At 44.7% G+C, this 23,603-nt stretch overlaps 1 protein-coding gene across 1 annotated transcript in view; it reads right to left on the reverse strand.

The window, feature by feature from the left end:
* The window catches only part of RASGEF1C (RasGEF domain family member 1C), a 54,479-nt gene that overhangs the window by 7,049 nt on the left and 23,827 nt on the right, over positions 1-23,603 (reverse strand). Inside the window, exons 6-11 of the mRNA XM_007953420.2 lie at positions 22,977-23,066; positions 21,137-21,239; positions 20,522-20,601; positions 20,346-20,441; positions 8,232-8,327; positions 5,736-5,859 (exon numbers count right to left, since the gene is read on the reverse strand). Of these exons, the coding sequence (XP_007951611.1) occupies positions 5,736-5,859; positions 8,232-8,327; positions 20,346-20,441; positions 20,522-20,601; positions 21,137-21,239; positions 22,977-23,066 (589 nt within the window). The remainder of the gene's footprint in view (positions 1-5,735; positions 5,860-8,231; positions 8,328-20,345; positions 20,442-20,521; positions 20,602-21,136; positions 21,240-22,976; positions 23,067-23,603) is intronic.

Raw genomic sequence — 23,603 nt, forward strand, 5'->3', positions numbered from 1 at the left:
TGTGGTCAATGTCATGAGACAAAGTGTATGTGAACTGCTGTATGGAAAGTGAATTTGCTCTGTTAATTTTCACCCAAATCACAATAATAATAATAATAATAAAAGAATGGGGAAAAAAAAACTTTCTGGATTATTTTCTACAGTGGCTATTCCCACCAGCACTATATGTCTGATTCAGTTTCTTCACATCCTTGCCAGCATTTAGTGTTGTCACCATTTTTAAAATTTTAGTCATTTTGATAGGTACGTGGGAAGTCTGGTGGCATAGTGTCTAAGGCATTTGATTGCTAACCAGAAGGCCAGCAGTTCAAACTTACCAGCCACTCCTCGGAAGGAAGACTGGGCAATCTACTTCCGTAGAGATACCGCCTCTGAAACCCAAGGAGAGGTCGCTATGAGTCGGATTCGACTCTGGAAGTTAGTGTGGTTTTTGGTTTTACTGGTGTCTAGTGATATCTCATTGTGGTTTTAACTAGCACTTTCCTAATGGCTCATGATGTTGAATATCTTTTCACATGCTTATTAATCATCTATGTGTCCTCCTTGGTGAAATGTCTCACTCATTTTCTAATTGGATTTTTTTTTGTAAACTACCAAGTCATATTGAGTCTAGATACTAGTCCTTTGTTAGTTATGTGGCTTGCACATATTTTCTGTTTTGCCTGTCTTTTGTTCATCTTAACAGAGTTCTTCACAGAACCAAGAGTTTTTACTTTTGATTAAGTTCAATTGACCGAATTTTCCTTTTATGGATCATGCTTTTTGTGTCTCTAAGGGCTCTCTGTCTAGCCCTAGACCCCAATGTTTTTTTTTTTCCCTAAAAGTTTCATAGTTTTACATTTAAGTCTGTTATCAATTTTGTTATTTTTTGTGTAAAGTATAAGACTTATCTTGAGGTTTATTTTTTGGGCCTATGAAATATATAAATTTTAATATAGTCTTGTCTACATGGTGGTGTAGTGCCTAAGGCATTTGACAGCTAACCAGAAGACTGGTGGTTCAAACTCACCAGCCAGTCCTCGGAAAGAAGATTGGGCAATCTACTTTCATAGAGATGCAGCCTTAGAAACCCAAGGAGGGGTTGCTATGAGTCGGAACTGACTTGATGGCAGTGAGTTTGGTTTTTTGGTTTATATATACAAAAAAACTTTCTGCGATTTTGATGGGAATTACATTAAACCGGTATATCAGTTTGGAGGGCTAAAAGTCCAAATCAGGGTCTCAGCCGAGACAATGGTTTTCTTGTCTGTAGCCTCAGACGTTCCTTGGTTTCTCAGCAATCATCACATGGCATCTGTCTTCTGTGTGTGTGTCTTTATTATGTTCAATTCTCAACTCCATGAACACAGTCTATCTCTCCATTTATTTTGATCCTTTTTGAACTCTTTCATCAGCATTGTGTAGTTTCCAGCATACCAGTCCTATACGTATTTTGTTAGATCCACACCAAAGCATTTCATTTTTTTTAGTGATTGTAAATAGGATTGTATTTTTAATTTTGGTGTCCATGTATGCATTTCTAGCACAGAGAAATAGAATTGATTTTCATGTATTTATCTTGCATCCTGTCTTTTTAATGATCTTTTGCTTTCTTCATGTATAATGTCTTCCCACAATTCTTCTGGTCATTAGTGTTCAGTGAGTCAAACTTATTCTTGAGATGATCTCTAAATTAAAATCAATGTATTCAAGATTGTATTTAGTTTTTTTTTCAGCTTCAACTTGAACTTGTACATGACTAAAACTTTGTCTTGACTGATGACATTGAGCTTCTCCTTTGTCTCTTTCCACAGATGTAGTCTATTTGATTCCTGTGTAATCCAAAACACAACTGAAATGCTCATTAGAAACAAGGATGATGAGACTTCAGCTTGCTTACTTTGGACATATTATCAAGAAAGACTAGTTGCTAGGAAAAGACATAATATTTGGTAAGGTAGAGGCTTGGTGAAAATGAGGGAAACTCAATGAGTTGGATTGTCACAATAGCCACTACTGTGGAGTCAAACATACTAAAGATCACCAGGATGGCACAGAACTGGGCAATGTTTTGTTCTGTTATACGTAAAACACCATGAGTCAGAGCTGAATTGATGACAACTAACTGACGACAACTATCTTGCATCCTGTGACCTTATTCAGTTTCTTTGCGTTTACCCTGCTTGTGATTCACCTAGTTTCTTAAATCTATAAGTTTATATCTTTTGCCAAATTTAGAAAGTTTGCAGCCATTATATCTTTGAGTATCTTTTAACCCTGCCTTCTTTTCCCTTTCCTTCTGGGACTCTGATGACAAGAATGTTAGATCTTGTGTTACAAAATCTTAGGTCTTTGAAGCCCTGTTCATTTCTTCCCCCTCAGTCTATTTTCTATCTATTGTTTAGGTTGGATAATTTCTATTGTTCTATCTTCCAGTTTATGGATTCTTTGCTCTGTCCCCTCCATTCTGCTGTTGAGCCCATCTATTGAGTTTTCTTCTTCTTTATTTCTGGTATTGTATTTTTCAATTCTAAAATGCCATTTGCTTTTTATTTGCTATTTTTTGCTGAGGCTTTCTATTTTTCTGACTTTCTGTATTTTCATTTGTTTTAAGCATATTCATAATTGCTTGTTGAAGCATTCTTTTTTCTTTTTATTATGTTGTTGTGTTGTCATTATGTGCCGTAGAGTTGACCCCAACTTACAGTGACCCCTCCTTGGGTTTCCAAGGTGGCATCACTATGGAAGTAGATTGCCCAACTTTCCTTCTGAGGAGTGGCTGGTGGGTTTGAACCACCAGCCTTCTGGATAGCAGTCAAGTGCCTTAGGCATTAAAAATCTATGTCAGATAATTCTAATATCTCTGTGTAGGCATTCATTTTTTTTTTTTTTTTCATTCAGTTTGAGATTTTTCTTGTTTGGGGTTTGATGAGTGATTTTTGGTTGAAACATGGGCATTGTTGTAGGATGTTATGAAACTCTGGATCTTACTTAAATCATATGTGTTAGCTATGGAGCTCTGGTAGCGTAGTGCCTAAGGCACTTGACTGATAACCAGAAGGCTGGCAGTTCAAACCCACCAGCCACTCCTTGGAAGGAAGATTGGGCAATCTACTTTCATAGTGATACTGCCTTGGAAACCCAAAGAGAGGTTTCTATGAGTCGGGTTTGACTCCACGGCACATAACAATAACAACAACGTTTTAGCTGGCTTTTCTGGCACTGCTCCAGCAGAGGAAGGGGGAGCACCACTTTGTTATTGCCAGCTGGAAGTAGATGTCTAGATTCCCTACTCAGCCTCCATTTATACCTAAGTGTGTGTATGGGGTCCTCCTCATTACTGCTATTGGGGGTAGGAGTTCCAGTTCCTTATGTGATCTCCACTGAAACCATGGTGAGGATGGCCTTGATACCACCCAGTGGGATGAAAGGCCTATCTCCTTACAAAGCCCTCTCTGACATCATCCCAGTGGGGTGTTGAGGCCCCTTGTTACTTTCTTGTGAGGGTGGAAATCCAGGCTTTCCACTAGGCCTTTGTTGGCATGGGTAAAGTTGGGGCCACAGTTCTCTCTGTGGTATTTGTCTGGAATATAGCAGTTATTTCCTAAAACTTTCCTGTCTTGCTAGGCTGACTCCTTCTTGGTCTTTTAGTTAGAGAGAGCAGGTTGCTTGTGGTTGCCTGTGGTTTTTTTTTTGGTCTCTGCCCATTGGTGTTTCTGGGTTGCTGGCTTCTTCAGCTCCAAGTCTGGGATATATGAGGCAAAAAGAGAGCAGAAGGAACTCACCACTGCTTCATTTCTCAGGACTTATGGTCAGTAGCTGGTCTGCCTTCTTCTCTCACTTTTCAGAGTCTCTGCCATCACCTCTTCCTCAGAGAGGTTGCCTTTAGCACATTTTATTACTTAAGTTCCACAAAGAGAACACTGGCTAATGATAACAACAATCATCATAATGGCTAGGTTGTCAGCTAATAACCACATCCTAATCCCCAGAAACTGTGACTATGTTACCTTACATGGCAAAAGGGACATTGCAGATATTGTTCAGTTAAGGATGTTGATCCAGGGATATTATCCTGGATTATCCCAATGGGCCTGATGTAATAACATGGCCCTTATTAAGAGGTACACAGGAGGTGTGAGTCAGAAGAGAAGCTGATGTGATGATGATGGAAACGGAGATTGGAGTGATTCACTTTAAAGATGGAGGAAGGACCAATAAGCCCAGGAATATAAATGGCCACTAGAAGATGAAAAAGGCAAGAAAATGGATTCTCCTCTCAGAATCTCCACAAAGAACCAGCCCTACTGACACCTTGATTTTAGCCTGGTGAGACTAATTCTGGACTTCTGACCTCTAGAACTATATGATAATAAACTTGTGTTGTTTTAAGCCACCAAATTTGTGGTAATTTGTTACAGCAACAACAAAAAAACCAATACAGCTAGTAAGGACTGAGTGCAGTTCTGCAGGCTTTGAGTGTGCTGACTCAAGTGATTCTCCCCACCACTCTGAGGAGTGAGTTCCCTCATTACCCTGCTTTACAGATGCAGCAAAGTCAGGCTTGGAGGAGGTAAAGAACCTTCCCAGGGCCCCACAGTTAGCTGGGTGGGGGCAGCCTGGGCTGGTTTATCCATCAGGTTTAGTACCTTGGGCTGCTGAGCTTCTTGGGGGAGGGGTATTACAGATAAGAACACCCAAAAAGTTATTGGCTCCAAAATATGAAAAATAAAATGACAGATTTAAAAGTATTAATAATTCAAAAGTAAAATCATTAGGGGAAAAAAAAATCTTTCCCCCTAATTTTTTTGGCAGAAAGATTCTTGGGCATGGGTCCATTTGTAACATGTTTGTGGTGATGAGGAGCCAGGCCTGTTGTATGCCAAGTGGGGGCCTCCCAGGGTGGTTGGGAGCCCATGTGTCCTGGATCCAGAAAGCAGCTAACCATTGGGCACTCTGCCTCACCAGGAAAGACCACTGAAAGCCTGCTAACTGCTTCTCCTTCTTCAGCATCTTCTTTTCCTGGAGAAGTATGTCCCTGGAGTACTGTCCACTTAACAAATTGCAAGCAAATTTGATGTATCTGACAAATGACCAGCTGGGAATGCTAGGAAAGGACAGACATTAACAGCACTCTTAAGGAAAGATGCTCCATCCCATGCTAGTGTATTTTGCTTTCACACACAGACATATGCACACCCCAGCTGAGGAAAGACCGCTGTCAGTCCAGTGCCTGGCCATCCCCAAGTGAGCCCTGGAGGGTGGTTCTAGCTCTGGTGGCATAGTAGGTAAGGCATTTGGCTGCCAGCCAGAAGGTCAGTGGTTCAAACCCACCATCCTCTCCATGGAAGGGAGATAGGCAATCTACTTATGTAAAGACTGACAGCCTCAGAAAGCCAATGAGGGTCTCTGTGAATTGGAATTAACTTGATGACAGTGAGTTTGGTTCGGTTTGGTTTAATGATGAGGTAAGTGCGATTAGGCAGATTGATGGTTTAGATTTATGATGCCTACCAGTGTCCAAACTGTGCCAGTGGGAACCTTAGCCTGGGACCCTTGAGGACCCAACCTGCAGTTCCTTGGCCCTATCTTATGCACCTGGAGTGGCAACCAGCCAGTCAGAGTAATGTAGCCTTTCCTGCTCCCTCCTGGAGCCAGCAGAGAACAGCATGTTGTATACCTGTTCAGAGCAGAGGATCTTGAGTAGTGACTAGCCTAAGGGCCCCAGGGCTCAGGGAAGCTGTGGGGCACCTTACCATCCTCGCTGAAGATGGGGGCCGTGTGCAGGTAGTGGGTAATGCTGGGGTCTTGTTCAAAGGGACACTCCACTTGTTTCCATGTGATGAACTCTCCAACTTGCTTGGCCAGCTCCAGAAATTTCTGCAGGGTCACAGACACAGAGAATGGAAGCACACCCAGAGCCTTCAGGTCACCCTTTAGGGTGTGTGGGCTCTTCTATCACCTCACAGTGAGGCATACTGGGGAGAGCAAGCTCCAAAGTGCCATATGGATGCCTAAAACCTCACTTCATGGGGGTCTGGGCCAGCAAGGGAAGTGCCTTTTTGGCCTTGCACCCCAGACTAGGGCTCCTCCCATCTCTGGGGGAGGAGGAGCTGTCAGGTGGAACACTAGGTAATGAATGACAGAATAGCACAGAGAGAAAGCCATTTCCACTCCATACCACCTTCATTCTCTCCGATTACTCAAGTACCCATTCAGCGATCGCTGCCAGTAACCCCTTGCCATCCAGTTGATCCAGACTCATGGTGCTCCCTGAGCTCTGGTGCCTAAGACACTTGACTGCTAACCAGAAGGTTGGTGGTTCAAACCCACCAGCCAATCCTTGGAAGGAAGGTTGGGCAATCTACTTCCATAGCGACCCAAATAGGGGTCGCTATGAGTCGGGTCCAACTCGATGGCACATAACAACAACAGCATGGTGACCCCTGTGTATCAGAGTAGAACTCTACTCTGTAGTGTTTTCTGTGGCTGATTTTTTGGAAGTAGATCATCAGGCCTTTTATCTGAGGTGCCTCTGGGTAGACTCAAATCTCCAACCTTTTGGTTAGCAGCCCAGCACATTTTGTACTATCCAGGGACTCCATGGCTCACTAGTCTCCCTCTTCAGCAGGCAACTGCATCTAGCTGGAGCTGAACATTATTGTATTTTCATTGTATTTATCTTTATAGTCATCCCTTATTTATGGTAATGCATATTTTTGATTTATAGAATGATGCAAATGTATATAAACAAATGCATTTAAATACGTTTATTTAAGTAAAGTTTTATTTATGTAAAATTTAAAAACATTTATTTAAAACAAACAGCCAACTTCAAGAAAGATTTTTAGTCAATGGCTGTACAAAAGTCACTACTGGGTGGGGAACCCTGCTGCGTGGCATCTTTGGTAAGTCCTGGAGAACAATTCTCACCTGGCTTCTGGCCTCCACTGCCCTGCATCTGAATCTCCCACCTGCCTCCCTTCTGAGGATCAATTCAGACAGTCTGTGTGGCAGGGTCCACTGGTGAGGACCATCCCAGGCCCCTTGGGGTCCTGCAAACTTATCAACATCCCCTGCAGCCTGGATTGCACCCACCTCCCTTGGGAGTACAATGCTCTAGAGAGCCAGGGGCCACCTGCCTGCTGCACAAGATACCCTCCCATATCTGCTGACCCTCAGGGGCAAGCCGGCCTATGGCAGCATGCCAAGTCTGCTGGGGTGTCAGCATGAGACCACCAGCAGAGGGCAGCTCCAGCCAAGGGCTCCAGCATCTGGGGCGGTCTAGATCCTAACCCCTGACAACAAGGACACCTACACACAGCCAGTCATGGCTGATCCTCCCAGCCCCTCTGTGAAACTGTGACTAAAGCTCCATTTTATGGAGGGAGAGATTGAGGCTCAGACAGGGTAAGGGATTAGCCCAGGGCTAGTAGCCCCTGGGAGTTGGAGGTCTGTCAAGGCCTCACACCCACTTGGGGCCAGTGCCAGGGTGGGGCCAGCCCTCCATTCTATGGATTGGCAGGCACTGTCTGAATCAGGGAACCCTGTTGCCACTGCCCGGTATCCATAGGACTCCTGGGCCTTGGTACCCACAGTACTTAGCCCCCTTCCACTGCAAGGCTACTTGGAGATCCAAGTGCTGGGTAGGCCCATATGGGGAATCAGGACATGCAGTGGCATCAGCCTGACCTTGCTTCTGAAAAGCACAGAGAGGCGGTGCTGGGACCTAGGACACCCGGTCTGCTCATGGTGGGCCTCCCTCTCCCTGGAGGGGGGGCATCAAGGTGGGTTTCCTGGAGGGGGCATGTGAGCTGACATCGGAGAGTGTCTGTGAGGGAGTAGGCACCTCCTTTCTTTCTGTCCATTCTGCCTCTGCTTGATAACCTCCTCCTCACTGCTCAGGGCCCTCCTTGGGAGGCCTCCCTGGCTTGGTACTGCCCCTGTGTGGCCCTGTCACAGCACTCGCTAGTTGTTATGAGGAGTAATAAGCACAAGGCCTGGTTTGCAGCAGGGTCAGCAGGTTTATCAGTGCAAGTGTGAGCCTCTGCTTCCTCCTCTGAAAAATGGGGATTGGGGTCTGGGCACTTCCATTTCATGCTGGCCATGAAAGGGTTCAGTCAACTGTGAGCTGTGGCACTCTGTCTTGGAACCCCCTATTAGTGACCATCCCAGGGCCAGCATTCTTCCTGTGGGACTTTTCCTGGGCTTATCCAACTGGGTGGCAGGCTGACCAGGGCCCTGGGTCCTACCTCAAAGTTGACGTGTCCATTGGGGAGGCGGTTGGCACAGCCTTCGTTCAGGAAGTAGATGTCTTTGATGAGCAGGCTGAAGAAGGGAATGACGATCTGGAAGGGAAAGGAGATGGGTGAGCTCCCAGCTGGCCTTCCTGTGGAGGAAGGGTGAGGGCCGGAGGCAGCATTTCCAGCATCTGGCCACCCTGCCCAGGGACCGAGGTAGGATGTAGCCTGCTGGCATCAGACACAGTCCAGGAGGCAGAGGGCAGGAGTCCTCTGAAGCAGTCCTGGATGGCCTGTGGGGCTTCGTGGGTTATAAGGGTAATTTGTGTGACTAGGGGGCCAGTGTGGGAGCTCTGGTAGCATAGTGGCTAAGTCACTTGACTGCTAACCAGAAGGCTGGCGGTTCAAACCCACCAGCCACTCCTCGGAAGGAAGGTTGGGCATTCCTACTTCCGTAGTGATACTGCCTCGGAAACCCAAGGAGGGGTCGCTATGAGTCGGGGCCGACTCGATGGCAAACAACAACAACAACAACAGGGGGCCAGTGTGGAAACCACAGAAAGGAGTAATGGCCCCATTACCTTGGGGCTAGAGATCCTGTTTCCTCCTGGTCTCGATCAGGGGTCAGTGATGTTTGAACTCCTATTATATATGGTGATGTCCTCCCTTGTACAGGGGTAAGTCAGTACACAGCTGCAATAACCTTGGGCCATTTCTTCCATTGCCTGGTGGGTAAGACAGGTGGATGCCCACCCTACCCACGGGTTTACATCAGGCTCTGGTTCCATTCACCTGGGGGTGGGGTGGGGAATGACCCATGCAGGGTGCACTGTTAAATATGTACGGGATGTGAAATATCTGCTTTGAAATGTTGTGGCCTTCCATTGGCATAGTGCCTAAGGCATCTGACTGCTAACCAGAAGGCTGGTGGTTCAAATCCACCAGCCACTCCTTAGAAGGAAGGTTGGGCAATCTACTTCCATAGTGATACCACCTCAGAAACCCAAGGAGGGGTCGCTATGAGTTGGATCAGACTCAACAGCAGTACATTGCATTCGTTATCATCAAATGTTTTTCTTGATGCTGTAACTTTGTTCCTGAAGCACTTAGGGTAAGATCCAAAACACCTCTTTCTCCATTTTCTGAAGAGAAGGACTTATGAAAGCATATGCTGTGCTTCCTTAATTGGATCTTCTCCCATCTGCTCTGTGTACCTGCCCATTATATCCTCCTAAACAAGGGGAACTCACTTGCTGCTGAGAGTGCTGATCATTCTTGGGGAGCCCAGCTGAGTCTACCTACCACCTCTGCCTTTGGACTCCAGAGCTGGAGCATGGGCTCCCAGTTCAGCCAGAGCCAACTTCCAGCCATTCCCTTGGAACTAGGCACAAGGTCCTAGCATTTCTGGCTCAGGGTCATGCCCCATCCAAGTGGACATTGGCTTTGAGGCTGCAGCCATGGACTGCTCTGTGAGGCATAGAAACAGATTGCTCAGTTGGGCAGGGAAGATGAGGAGTCTGAGGCCCAGAGAGTAGCAGCCTGGCCCAAGGCCTCAACTAGTGATCTCCAGGGCCAGGACTACACCCAGATTTAGTAAGGTGACGACCAACTGCCATGGGATTCCCAGCACTGAGAGATTTCCTGGGATGCAGGACTTTCAGTACTAGAACTGAACAGCCCTGGGCAAAATGGGATGAGCTGGTCACCTAGACTTATGTCAACTCCTCAGACATTTGCTCAGATCTTTCCTGTTCCTGCTGGAGCTTGGAGGACACTGAGGGTGTGTGAGACAAATTCTTGACCTCAGTGTGGTGGAGATAGTCATGAAAACAATCCATAAAATATGGAAGCCTCACCAAGAAGTCTTTCCTAACCCTTGGCTGGCCTCAACCACCTGTCTGTCAGTTTCTCATACTATGATTATTCATACATATTGCTATGGTGCTAGAAGTTATGCTACCAGTATTTTAAATACCATCAGGGTTATCCATGGTGCACAGGTTTCAGCAGAGCTTTCAGACTAAGACATACTAGGATGAAAGGTCTGATGATCTACTGTCACAAATTCGCCTATGAAAACCCTATGGATCACAACAGAATATTGTCTGACAGAGTGCTGGAACATGAGCCCCCCTATATTGGAAGGCACTCAAAATACACAATGGCTGCAACAATGGACCCAAGCACGCTAAAGACTGTGAAGATGGTACAGGACCAGGCAACATTGTGTTCTGTTGTACTAGGGTCACCATGAGCCAGAGCTGACTGTACGGCAACTAACAACAACAGGCTGGGTTTAGCCCATGTCTGTACTCCTAAAGCACCCTGCACTTTGCCTCGTATTGCATCATGGAGGCGCAGGTGATGGGTGTAAGTGCTCCACTGTGTTAAACTTGATATGGATGTTTCATTTGCACCACAGGCCATGGAGCAGGGTGTTTATGACCCCCATTTTACAGATGAGTGAACAAAGACCCAGAGAGGTTAACTAAGTTGCACAAGCTCACACTGCAGTAAATGGCAGAGGTGGGCTAGGACCCAGATAGCTTGGGCCCCACGACCCCTATCCTGCATGCTTCCTTACTGTGCTTGGAGGAGGGTGGCCTCTGTATGGTACCCCCATAACCACCCTTGTGCTGAGTCTTCATTAGGCATGTAGCCAATGTTGATGCATGATAACTGAACTGGGTTGGAGTAGGGAGATGTGTCATGACAGGAGGGGAGACTGAGGACAAGGAGATTCTGCACATAAAGATAGTTGCTCAGGGGTCTAGTCAAGGGCTTCCAGAGGTAGATGTATACAAGGTGATCCTCAGCAAGGTATGTTTTCCAAATATAAGCACTCTTTACCACTTCCACACTGGTTCTGGGTATCACCACACCAGCCTTGGACATTGGTTTTAGTATCCTAGCTGGTTTCTTTGCTGCCAAGGGAGCCAAAGGGGCCCTTTATAATTGTAAATCCACTGCCCTTGCTTTCTGAACCTGAGAAATTAGATCAGAACCCAGCTCAGACTGCAGCTTACTCAGAGAACCCTGTGTTAGGTGGGCCCCATAATAGAGACTAGAGGAGAAAGGAGCCAACCATGTTGTTATTGTTGTTGTTGTTGTTGTTATTGTTGTTAGGTGCCATCAAGTCATCTCTGACTCATAGCAACCATATATACAACAGAATGAAACATTGCCTGGTCCTATGCCATCCTCGTGATCCTTGCTATACCTGAGCCCATCATTGTAGCCATCTTGTTGAGGGCCTTCCTCTTTTTCGTTGACCCTCCACTTTACCAAGCATGATATCCTTCTCCAGGGAATGATTCCTTCTGACAACATGACCAAAGTAGTTGAGATGACGTTTTACCACTCTCGCTTCCAAGGAGCATTCTGGCTGCACTTCTTGCAGGATAGATTTGTTAGTTATTTTAGCAGTCCATGGTACTCTAAGCATTCTTTGCCAACACCACAACTCAAAAGCATCAACCCTTATTTGGTCTTTCTTATTCATTGTCCACTTCTCACATGCATAAGAGGCAATTGAAAATACCATGGCTTGGGTTAGGTGCATCTTAGTCTTCAAGGAGGCATCTTTGCTCTTCAGCACTTGAAAGAGGTCTTTTGCCTCAGATTTGCCCAGTGCAATATATTGTCTGATGTCTTGACTGCTGCTTCCATTGGTGTTGATTGTAGAACCAAATACCATGAAGTCCTTGACAACTTCAATCTTTTCTCCATTTATCATGATGCTGTTTATTGGTCCAGTTGTGAGGATTTTTGTTTTCTTTATATTGAGGTGTAAACCATGCTGAGGAGCTCTGGTGGCATAGTGTTTAAGGCATCTGACTGCTAATCAGAAGGCTGGCAGTTCAAATCCACCAGTTCAAACCAGCCACTCCTCAGAAGGAAGGTTGGGCAATCTACTTCTGTAGTGATAATGCCTCAGACACCCAAGGAGGGGTTGCTATGAGTTGGATCTGACTCCATGGTAGTGGTTGCATTTGTGTGAACCATACTGCAGACTGTATCTTCAATCTTCATCAGTAACTGCTTCAAGTCATCCCCACTTTAAGCAAGCAAAGTTGTGTCATCTGTGTGTCACAGGTTGTTAATGAGTCTTCTTCCAATCCTGATGCCACGTTCCTCTTCATATAATCCAGCTTCTTGGATTATTTGCTCAGCATACAAATTGAGTAAGTATGGTGAAAGGATATAACCCTGACACACTCCCTTCTTCATTTTAAACAATGCAATGTTCCCTTGTTCTGTTTGAATGACAGCCTCCTCCTGGTCTGTGTACAGGTTCCTCATGAGCACAATTAAGTGTTCTGGAATTCCCATTCTTCTCAATGTTATCTATAATTTATTATGATCCACACAATTGAAAGCTTTTGCATAGTCAATAAAACACAAGTAAACATCTTTCTGGTATTCTTTGTTTTCAGTCAAGATCCATCTAATATCAGCAATGATACCCCTCAATCCATGTCCTCTTCTGAATCCAGCTTGCAATTTTGGAAGTTCTTTGTCAATATAATGCGGCAGCTGTTTTTGAATTATTTTCAACAAGATTTTACTTGCATGTGATATTAATGATATTGTTAGATAATTTCCACATTCTGTGGGATCACCTTTCTTTGGAATGGGTACATATATGGCTCTCTCCCAGTCAGTTGGCCAGGAAGCTATCTTCCAAATCTTTTGGGATAGCCGAATGAGTGCCTCCAGTGCAGCATCTGTTTGTTGAATCATCTCAATGGGTATTCCATCAATGCCTGGAACCTTGTTTTTCACCAATTCCTTCAGTGTGGCTTTACTTCTTTCTTCAGTAACATTGGTTCTTGATCATATGCCACCTCCTGAAATAGATGAACATTAAACAGGTCTTTTTGGTACAGTGACTCTGTGTATTCCTTCCATCTTCTTGTGGTGCTTCCTGCATCACTCAATATTTTGCCCATAGAATCTTTTAATATTATAACCCAAGGCTTAAATCTTTTCTTCAGTTCTTTCAGCTTGAGAAATGTTGAGCATGTTCTTCCCTTTTGGTTTTCTAATTTCAGGTCTTTGCACATTTCATTATAATATTTGGCTTTGTCTTGTCAAGCTGCTTTTTGAAATCTTCTGTTCAGCTCTTTTATCTTGTCATTTCTTCCATTTGCTTTAGCTACTCTCCATTCAAGGGCAAGTTTCAGAGTTTCGTCTGACATCTATTTTGGTCTTTTCTTTCTTTCCTATCTTTTTAATGACCTCTTGCTTTCTTCATGTATGATGTTCTTGACGTCATCCTACAATTCCTCTGGTTTTTCATCATTGGTGTTTAGATAGTCTCTAAATTCAGGAGGGATATACTCAAGGTCATATATTGGCTTTTGTGGACTTGTTTTAATTGTCTTCAACTTCAACTTCAACTTGCATATGAGCAGTTGATGGTCTGTTCTACAGTCAGCTCCTGTCCTTGTTTTGGCTGAAGATATTGAGCTTCTCCATTGCCTCTTGCCACAGATGTAGTTGATGTGGTTCCTGTGTACTCCATCTGGCAAAGTCCACATGCACAGCCACTGTTCATGTTATTGAAAAAAGGTATTTGCAATGAATAAGTCATTGGTTTTTCAAAATTCTATCATGTGATCTGCAGTATTATTTCTGTCACCAAAGCCATATTTTCTAATTCCCGGTGATTATTCTTTGTTTTTGCATTCCAGTCACTAGTGATAATCAACACATCTTGATAGCATGTTCGGTCAATTTCAGACTGCAGAAGTTGATGAAAATTTTCAATTTCCTTATCTTTGACTTTGGTGGTTGGTGCGTACATTTGAATAATATTATTATTAACTGGTCTTCTTTGTAGGCGTATGGATATTATCCTATCACTGACAGCACTGTACTTCAGGATAGATCTTGAAACGTTCTTTGTGATGATGAATGCCACATCATTCTTCTTCAATTTGTCATTCCTGGCATAGTAGATCATATTGTTGTTTGATTCAAAATGGCCAAATCCAATCCATTTCAGCTCAAGCTCACTAATGCTTAGGATATTGACCTTTATGCATTCCATTTAATTTTTTACAAATTCCAATTTTCCTAGATTCATCCTTTGTACATTCCATGTTCTGATTATTAAAGGATGTTTTCAGCAGTTTCTTCTAATTTTGAGTTGTGTCACATCAGCCAATGGAGGTCCCAAAAGCTTTACTCCATTCATATCATTAAGTTGGCTCTACTTTGAGTAGGCAGCTCTTCCCCAGTTGTATTTTGAGTGTGTTCTGACCTGAGGAGCTCATCTTTTGGCTCTATATCAAACAATGTTGCAGGGCTATTCATAAAATTTTCCAGTAATATATCAGACAGTGTTTCACTGCTATTTGTAAGGTTTTCATTGGCCAATTCTTTGAGGAGTGGGTGGCCTCTTCCTTTTTCTGAGTCTGTCCTAGTCTGGAAGCTCTGCTGAAACTTTTCCACCATGGGTAACCCTGCTGGCATTTGCAACACCAGTGGCATAGCCTCCAGCCTCATAGCCACATGTAAGCCACCACTGGATGACAAACTGACAGACAGGTTTGTCTCCCTTAGTTGTTCCAAACTGCTCTGCTCACTTCCTGGCCTTCCTTAAAGCCGCTTAAAGGTGCTCCCACGCCTGGCTCCCCTTCTGGGCCACCTTTCAAAGCCACTGCTCCAAAAACCTCCTGGTGCCCAGCTCTGCTTCCAGGCTGCCCTTCAAAGCCACTGCTCATAAAACCCCCCGGTGCCTGGCTCCACTTCTGGACTAACCATAGGCAGGAAGAAAGCATAAAATGCTATGACCAATGAGAACTCTCAGCCTCACTAACTTTAGCTAGAGGCACCAGGAGGCCATGAGAACATCTCCAAGCACCCATTCTTCCATCTTTTCTCCTATCCATCTATCCAACCATCCATCCTTGCATTCATATATTCTTCCTTTTTCCTTCTATCTTTCCTCCCTTCCACCTTTCCTTCCTTCCACCCACCAATCCATTTATGAAACATCTTTGGTGGGTCAGATCCATGGTTGCTTCCTCTCTGGAATTTAGAGGAGAACAGCCAAAATAAACACAAGGCTTCATAAGTTACTCACTAAAAGAATAGTATCAGGCCTAAACATACAGCAACCTGGCATTCCAGAGCTGGTAGGGGACTCAAAGTATAGGACATGAAGTCCCAGTGTGGCCACCCTGCCCCACTCCGCCTCAGTATGGATGGAAGGAAAATAGTCCAGAGAGGCAGTGCTATGACTTACATCTCAAACCACGGGCTGAAGCCCCACCTCACAGTCTAACTCTTGGGCCATCTGTCAACACCCCTGTGACTGTGACAGAGCACAAGTGCCCCCAGGGAAAAGGAACACAGTCTGGTGGCATACACAGACCATGAGATTCAGAGCCAGATAGGATGGCGTTTGCTTCTTGTCTCTGCCCTTTCCTTGCAGTGTGACTTGACAAATTAGGTATCCTCTAAGACTCAAAGAGGTCAGATGGCCCACACATGGGGGTGCTCAGTGACGCGAGGTTCCAGCTTCCCAACTCCTGAAGTTCAGGCTCACTGCTTTAGGCTGTAATGTCTTGCCATACTATTGTGCTCTCCAGTGCATCAGCCTTCAGGAACCCACAGTTACTAAAGCATGGTATTTTCAAATGCTCACAGGTTGGACAGAAAGTTGATAGGACATAGACATCAGAGTGGCTGGTGTCTGCCAACCTGACCCCTGGTATGGGACCTTTGGAGAGTATAGGCCAGTGATACCTGGTGGGTGGAACAAGCTTGCTTACCTTGGCCCGCTACCTACACCTGACACTGACATCTACCCAACATAATTCCAGAAAGAGTGACTTAGAATTTCAAGAACAGCAACCTGTGCTACTAGTCTTCCAGCTAGAAAACAAACCTCCACAAATCTGACAGGGACCTGATTCCTCCAATGCTCCTACAAGGGATCATATGTAAAAGCACAACAAATTTTGGTGTTTCCTTCCCATGGAGGTGGAAAACTCTAATCATCCGGTTGGGGACAGGATTGAAGTCAGAGGGTCATTCCAACCCCAGGACCTGGGCATGGTTTCCTGTGTAAAAGGCCACTAGGAAAATTTGGTGAAGAAATAAAATTGATCAGGGTCAAATGAAAAAGAATAAGAATAAGATTTGTGAAAAGAAGGTTTTAGTGAAGCTTGGTTTAGCCATGACCACATTAATGAAATATCACATTTAGAATAAAGGAGGTATAAGGCCCTATGTCTATGAGATGGACTGGTTTTGTACACTTTGAATCAGACAAATGGTATGGTCTACTATGCTGGAAATGACAAATTGAAGAGGAATTGTGTTGCATTCATTGACAAAAATAACATTTCAATATCTATCCTGAAGTACAGTGCTGTCAGTGATAGGATAATATCCATAAGTTTACAAGGAAGACCAGTTAATACTATTATTATTCAAATTTATGCACTAACCACTAAAACAAAAGATGAAGAACTCGAAGATTTTTACCAACTTCTGTAGTCTGAAATTTGACCAAACATGAACCAAGATGTATTGATAATTACTGGTGATGGGAATGCAAAAGTTGGAAACAGAAGAATCATCAGTAGTTGGAAAATACAGCCTTGGTGACAGAAATGACAGCAGAGATCGTATGACAGAATTCTGCAAGACCAATAATTCATTCATTGCAAATACTTTTTTTCAATGACATAAGTGGTTGCTACACATGTGGACACACTAGATGAAATACAAAGGATCAGATCGAATATATCTGTGGGAAGAGGCAATGGAGAAGCTCTATTTCATCAGTCAGAATAAGGCCATCAGTTGCTCATATGCAAGTTCAATTTGAAGCTGGAAAAAATTTAAACAAGTCCACTGGAGCCAAAATATAACCTTGATTATATCCCTCCTAAATTTAGAGACCATCTGAAGAACAGATTTGACACACTGAATAGCAATGACTGAAGACCAGACAAGTTGTGGGATGGTATCAAGAACATCATACATGAAGAAAGAAAATGGTCATTAAAAAGACAGGAAAGAAAATACCACAATGGATGCCAGAAGAGATTCTGAAACTTGCTCTTGAACAAAGAGTAGCTAAAGTGAAAGGAAGAAATGATGAAATAAAAGAGCTGAACAGAAGATTTCAAAGGGCAACTCAAGAAGACAAAGTAAAGTACTGTAATGAAATGTGCAAAGACCTAGAGTTAGAAAAATAAAAAGGAAGAACATGCTTATATTTCTCAAGCAGAAAGAACTGAAGACAAAATTCAAGCCACAAGTTGCAATATTGAAGGATTCTATGGGCAAAATATTAAACAATGCAGGAAGCATCAAAGAAAGATAGAAGGAGTACACAGAATCACTGTATCAAAAAGAATTAGTCAATGTTCAACCATTTCAGGGGGTAGCATATGATCAAGAATGAATGGTACCAAAGGAAGAAGTCAAGCTACACTGAAGGAATTGGTGAAAAACAAAGCTTCAAGAATTGATGGAATACCCATTAAGATGCTTCAACAAATGGATGCTGTACTGGAGAAATTTAGTCATTTATGCCAAGAAATTTGGAAGACAGCTACCTGGCTAACTGACTGTAAGAGATCAATATTTGTGCCCATTCAAAAGAAAAGTAATCCAACATAATGTAGAAATTATCCAACAATATAATTATTATCACATACAAGTAAAATTTTTCTGACGGTAATTTAAAAATGGTTGTAGCAGTATATTGACAGGGAACTTCCAGAAATTCAAGTTGGATTCAGAAACAGATGTAATGAGGAATAGCATTGCTGATGTAAGATGGATCTTGGCTGAAAGCACAGAATACCAGAAGAATCTTTACCTGTGTCTTATTGACTATGCAAAGACATTCGACTATATGGATCATGACAAATTAGGAATAACATTGCAAAGAATGGGAATTCCAGACCACTTAATTGTGCTCATGATGAGCCTGTATAGTAGATCAAGAGACTGTTGTTCAAACAGAACAAGGGGACACTGCATGGTTTAAAATCAGGAAGGGTGTGAGTCAAGGTTGTATCCTTTCACCATACATATTCAATCTGTATGCTGAGCAAATAATGTGAGAAGCTGGACTATACGAAGAACACAGCATCAGGACTGGAGGAAGACTGATTAACAACCTGCCATTTGCAGATGACATAACCTTGCTTGCTGAAAGTGAAGATGACTTGAAGCACTTACTGATGAAGATAAAAGACTACAGCCTTCAGTGTGGATTACACCTCAACATAAAGAAAACAAAAATCCTCACAACTGGACCAATAAACAACATCATAATAGATGGAGAAAAGATTGAAGTTGTCAGGGATTTTATTTCACTTGGCTCCACAATCAATACTCGTGGTAGCAGCAATAAAGAAATGAGACGATGTATTGCACTGGGCAACTATGCTGCAAAAGATCTCTTTAAAGTGTTAAGAAGCAAAGATATCAGTTTGAAGATTAAGGTATTCTTGACTCAAGCCATGGTATTTTCAATCACCTCATATGCATGTGAAAGCTGGGCAATGAATGCGGAAGGCTGAAGAATTGTTGATCCATCTGAATTGTGGTGTTGGTGAAGAATACTGAAAATACAATGAACTGTCAGAAGAATGAACAAATCTGTCCTGAAAGAAGTGCAGCCAGAATGCTCCTTGGAAGTGAGAATAGCTAGCCTTCATCTCACCTACTCTGGTCATGTTGTCAGAAGTGACCATTACCTGGGGAAGGATATCATGCTCGGTGAAGGGAGAGTCAGTGAAAAAGGGGAAGACCTTCAACAGGATGAATGGACACAGTGGCCGCAATGATGGGCTCAAGCATAGCAAGGATTGTGAGGATGGTGCAGGACTCGGCATTACTTCATTCTGTTGTACACAGGGTCACTATGAGTCTGAGTCAACTTGATGGTACCTAACAACAACAACAAGAAGAACCTATGTACCTAGAACCACAGTTTGATCTGACGCAGAAGGGATCCTGACTGTTTTGGATACCTAGTGTTGCTCTGACAGGAATATACCACAAATGAGATGCTTGAACAAACAGGAGTTTATTCTCTTACAGTTTGGAGGCTGTAAGCCTGAGTTCAAAGTGCCAGGCTCTAGGGGCTGGGTGAAAGCCCCTCAACTTTGGGGTCCAGCGCTGCCTCCTGCTCCTGGCCCACAGAAGGTGGATGCTTTTCTTCACTCAGCTGCTGGCTGTTGAGACTAAGCGCACAGTTGACAAGTAAAAAGGCACAATCCTGATGTTACCAAACCACACGGTAGGCCATTAATTCAAGTCCATTGAGAGTCCCAAGTTCAGCAGGGCATGGCAGGCTACTGAACAACAACATGGCTTCATGCAGGGTTCAAGTGTGCCATAAGCTAGAGACCATTCCCCAAAGCTTCTGCTTATATACAGGAAGCTGACCACATCCCTAAGGCAGCTACCTAGCTGCTCACAGTAGATTCCACCATGGAGTTGATTGCCAGTCTCATCATGGGGATACTACATCCAGCTGCCCAGCCACTCAACCAGGCCCTGCCAAGTTGACACACAAAGTTAACTACCACTCTGACAAATGGAGTTATTCAGGGATGAAAAGGGACTAGTGTGGGGATGTATGGCAGGGGAGGAATGCAGTGTTGACTCTAGAGGATAGAGGGAGGGGGCAGGAGGATTCTGAAGGACTTGTGGGCAGAAGAGACTGTGCTCTGCTTGACCCCCTAAAGAGGAAAACTCCAGGTGCAGACTTCAGCCCTGAACAAGGAATCACTTGCTATTATTTAGAGCTACTTGATGATTGTTGTTGTTGTTTACCGTTGAGTCAGCCCTGACTCATAGCATAAACATAGTTGTTGTCGAGTCGGCCCCGACTCATAGCGACCCCTCCTTGGGTTTCCGAGGCAGTATCACTACGGAAGTAGGATTGCCCAACCTATTTTGGGAGGGGGTGAGTTCCGAACACAAGCAAGGCTTCATGGCTATCTAGCAACAGATGCTGCATAAAAGCAGGGGGACAGATGACACAGCCTTTGAGTCAGCATCTAGGTTCTCGACACATCTCTGTAGGGCCAAGGTGATCTGAAGGCAGCAGTGCTATGAAGGCCTGGGGCTCTGACCTACCTTCTCCCGGCTGCTGTGGGCGGTAAGGGAACGGTGGGCAGCCCCACGCAGTGCTGTTCTGTAGTTGCAGAAATTCCCTGTTGGGTCCATCTGGTGCTGGAAGGAGACAGGACACATTTGGGCAGCTCTGTCCAAGGGACAGCCAATGGCACCAGCAGCCCAGCCTCCTTGTTTACCTCAAGAATGAAAAACTTGGCTGTCTTCACTTTGGCCCAGGTTTTCTTCAGCCTGGACACAGGGCTCATGTTCATGCCAGCTGGAAGAGGAGAGCTGGGCTGGGAGGGTTGCTCAGGCCTTGACTGTCCCATTCATCACCATGGGAAGGGGTTCTCCACTGGCCTAGCCCCTCAGATTGCACCTTGACCAGGACTGAGGTCAGGTGGTGGTTTCAGCTTGCTAGACAGTGGGTGGTGGTAGATGCTATATTGCAGTGGGCCTGGCTTCTGTGGGTTCTGTGGACCTCCAGCCTCCATTTCCATGACTCTGGCCCCATTCCTGCAACTAGTAGCTATACTAGGCCACCCCAAAGCCCTGCTATTCTCCCTGGATCTGGAACAAGACACACTGCCAATCCCTCGCCAGATACCCTAAAGGGCTGGGCTTGCCTCAAAGGGACACCTCCCCTGGGATCTCAAGGGTGGGGACATGGGGCTGCTGGCCACCTTGGGCCTGTACACAGTCTACCCTGGCTACCCATGCTAACAGGAGGACCCTGGCTTGCACTGGCTCATCTGCCTATGCCCACTGGGGGTCCTTGCATGGAAGGCCCAAGACCTAGGCAGCCTACTCACAGATAATGGCCATTAGGGAGTTGAAGTTGCCGATGTTGAAGCATTCACGGGCCACGTCAATGAAGAACTCAATCACCTGGGCCCTCTGCTTCTTCTTGGCTGGCTGGGGACAGGGAACCAGAGCTTCATTGATGAGTGTTTTCACCTGCCCTCATTCACCTTCTCTCAGTCTATTTTCTGATTGAGATTGATACCCAGGGCAGTTTGCAGCCTAGGGGCTCAGGATGTGTCCTGCACATCATGGCAGAGCTTATTGTCATACAGGAGCCTGCGGGCACCCGGCAGGACTCCTGGGGCATAGTAGGAAGTGCTGAGAAGAACTAAGAGGTATTGAAAGGAACCTTTGGGATTGGCTCAATGGCTCCACTGTAATCCTCCTCCTTTGACACCCACCTCTGGGAAGTAGACAGCATTGTTTTTTCTCCTCTCCCAGCACCAAGCTTGCTCCCTCTGGGCTCACAAAATGACCCTGACATGCTATTGGGCCCCCAGGGTCTTGACCCTGAGCAGTCCTTCTACCAATGTCTGTCAAACAACAAATGACAGCGTGACTGTCACACTGAAATGCTTGGAGTTTCACACTTCTTCGTAACTCAGAACCAAACTGTGTTCCTTCCCTGAGCCTGGCCTGGGCTGAAGCCCTGTGTGACAGTGGGCTCAGCCCAAGCCTCATAGAGAATCCATAAATCATCAGCCAGGCCCTTGAAGTAAGTGTAGGGTGTGGGCCATATAGCTTGAATTGCATTCTTTTATACCAGTAGATTTTGCTTACTCACTCAACATGGGAATAATCTTTACTGCCACAAAGAAACATGCTTTGGTGGACACAGAAGTGTGCCACCCAAATCTTCCTTCAAGGGTAGACCTCAGCTGCAGCACGATGCCCCACCTGAAGTCTGATAGGGCAGCCCACACTTGGTGACAAAGGCCAACCCTTTTGGCCAAAGTGGACACTCTGACAGGAAACATTCTCTTCAGAGCTACCCCAGGTTGCCCGGGCCTTGTCAAATCTGCACTGCAGAGCTGTTCCCTCTGAGCAATCCTACTGGTGACCCCTAATAAGCACCTGGCATTCCAAACTCTAAAGTCTCTGGGTGGTGCAAACAGTGTGCTTGGCTGCTAACCAAAGGCTGGAAGTTTGAGTCCACCCAGAGGTTCCTTAGAAGAAAGGCCTGATGATCTATTCCCCAAAAATCAACCATTGAAAACCCTATGGTGGACGGTTTTATTCTGACACACATGGGCTCACTGAGAGTCAAAGTTGGGGAAAGGGGGCTCTGAGGAGGAACGGTCTGCTCTGAGGAAGAGACAAGGCCAGGCAGGATACGTCAGGCAGGATCCAACTCAGTGACATACACATCTACTCAGTGTTGCTGGCTCTTCCTACTTTCCAGTAGGGGCCTGAGATCTGGATGTTTTTTGTGCTATCTCCCAGTTCTTAAAAGACTGGATCATTTGTACCTTTAAGGCCTGAGTGAACTAAGTGAAACTGGCTGCAGTCCAGACTACTCAAGGCAGAGCAAGGGCAAGGGCAAGCACAGCCATGTGGTCAGACTCCACCAACCCCTTCCTCTCAGCACAGTCTTGGACACCTGTGGTGACTGCTGATGAATCTGTCCTGGGCTGTACCCAGAAAGGAAATGTCAGTGCATGAAAGCCGGGTGACACCCAGTATGCTGATGAAGTATGCTGAGGTGCTGAGCGTGGCAGGGGACTTGGAGGCCATCAAGGCTTAAGACTCCCATCTCAGTCCCTTCTAGGTGAACTCCTCCCAATCCCCCAGCAGGCTTTGGCAATGCCAGGCTAGCCCCTACCCATCCATCCCTCAATTTCTACTCACCATGCAGATCTCAGTGGCCACGAGGTAGCACAACCGATTGAACCATTTCACATAAGTCTCTAAGTTGTTAGTCTTGTCACTAAAACAGGGCTAGAAAAGACACAGGACACACTCTGAGGTTTTTTTGTCAGTAACTTTTTAGAACATGAAGGCAGTCCAAGATCATAAACGACGATCCAGAAAAATGTCAAAAACCATGCAGAAAGACTGTGATTTAATGTGTATCCTTCTAGTCTTTTTTCTATTTAAAAATATAATTTGGAATGTGTAATATCTCTCCATGGTTTACTACATAAATGCTTTCCTGTGCCACAAACTATCCTTCGGAAACATGATTTTTTAAATTGATAGGACAATCCACTCCATAAATGTACCACAATTTAAAAGATATTTCTTTTGGAAAAAAGGAAAATTATCAGAGTAGAAATATTTTATGTATAAGAAGGAACGGTGAAGGAGAAAAAAAAAGGGAAATGTGAGTAAGTCTAAAAAAAATTTGATCTTACAAAACATTAACAACAATGCCCAAGTTTGTTGTTGTTGTTGTTATGTGCCGTCGAGTCGGCCCCGACTCATAGCGACCCCTCCTTGGGTTTCCGAGGCAGTATCACTACGGAAGTAGGATTG

The sequence above is a fragment of the Orycteropus afer genome, unplaced genomic scaffold (genome assembly GCF_000298275.1).
Source record: "Orycteropus afer afer isolate SDZICR_OR568_19922 unplaced genomic scaffold, OryAfe1.0 scaffold00393, whole genome shotgun sequence".
NCBI classification, from domain to species: Eukaryota; Metazoa; Chordata; class Mammalia; order Tubulidentata; family Orycteropodidae; genus Orycteropus; species Orycteropus afer.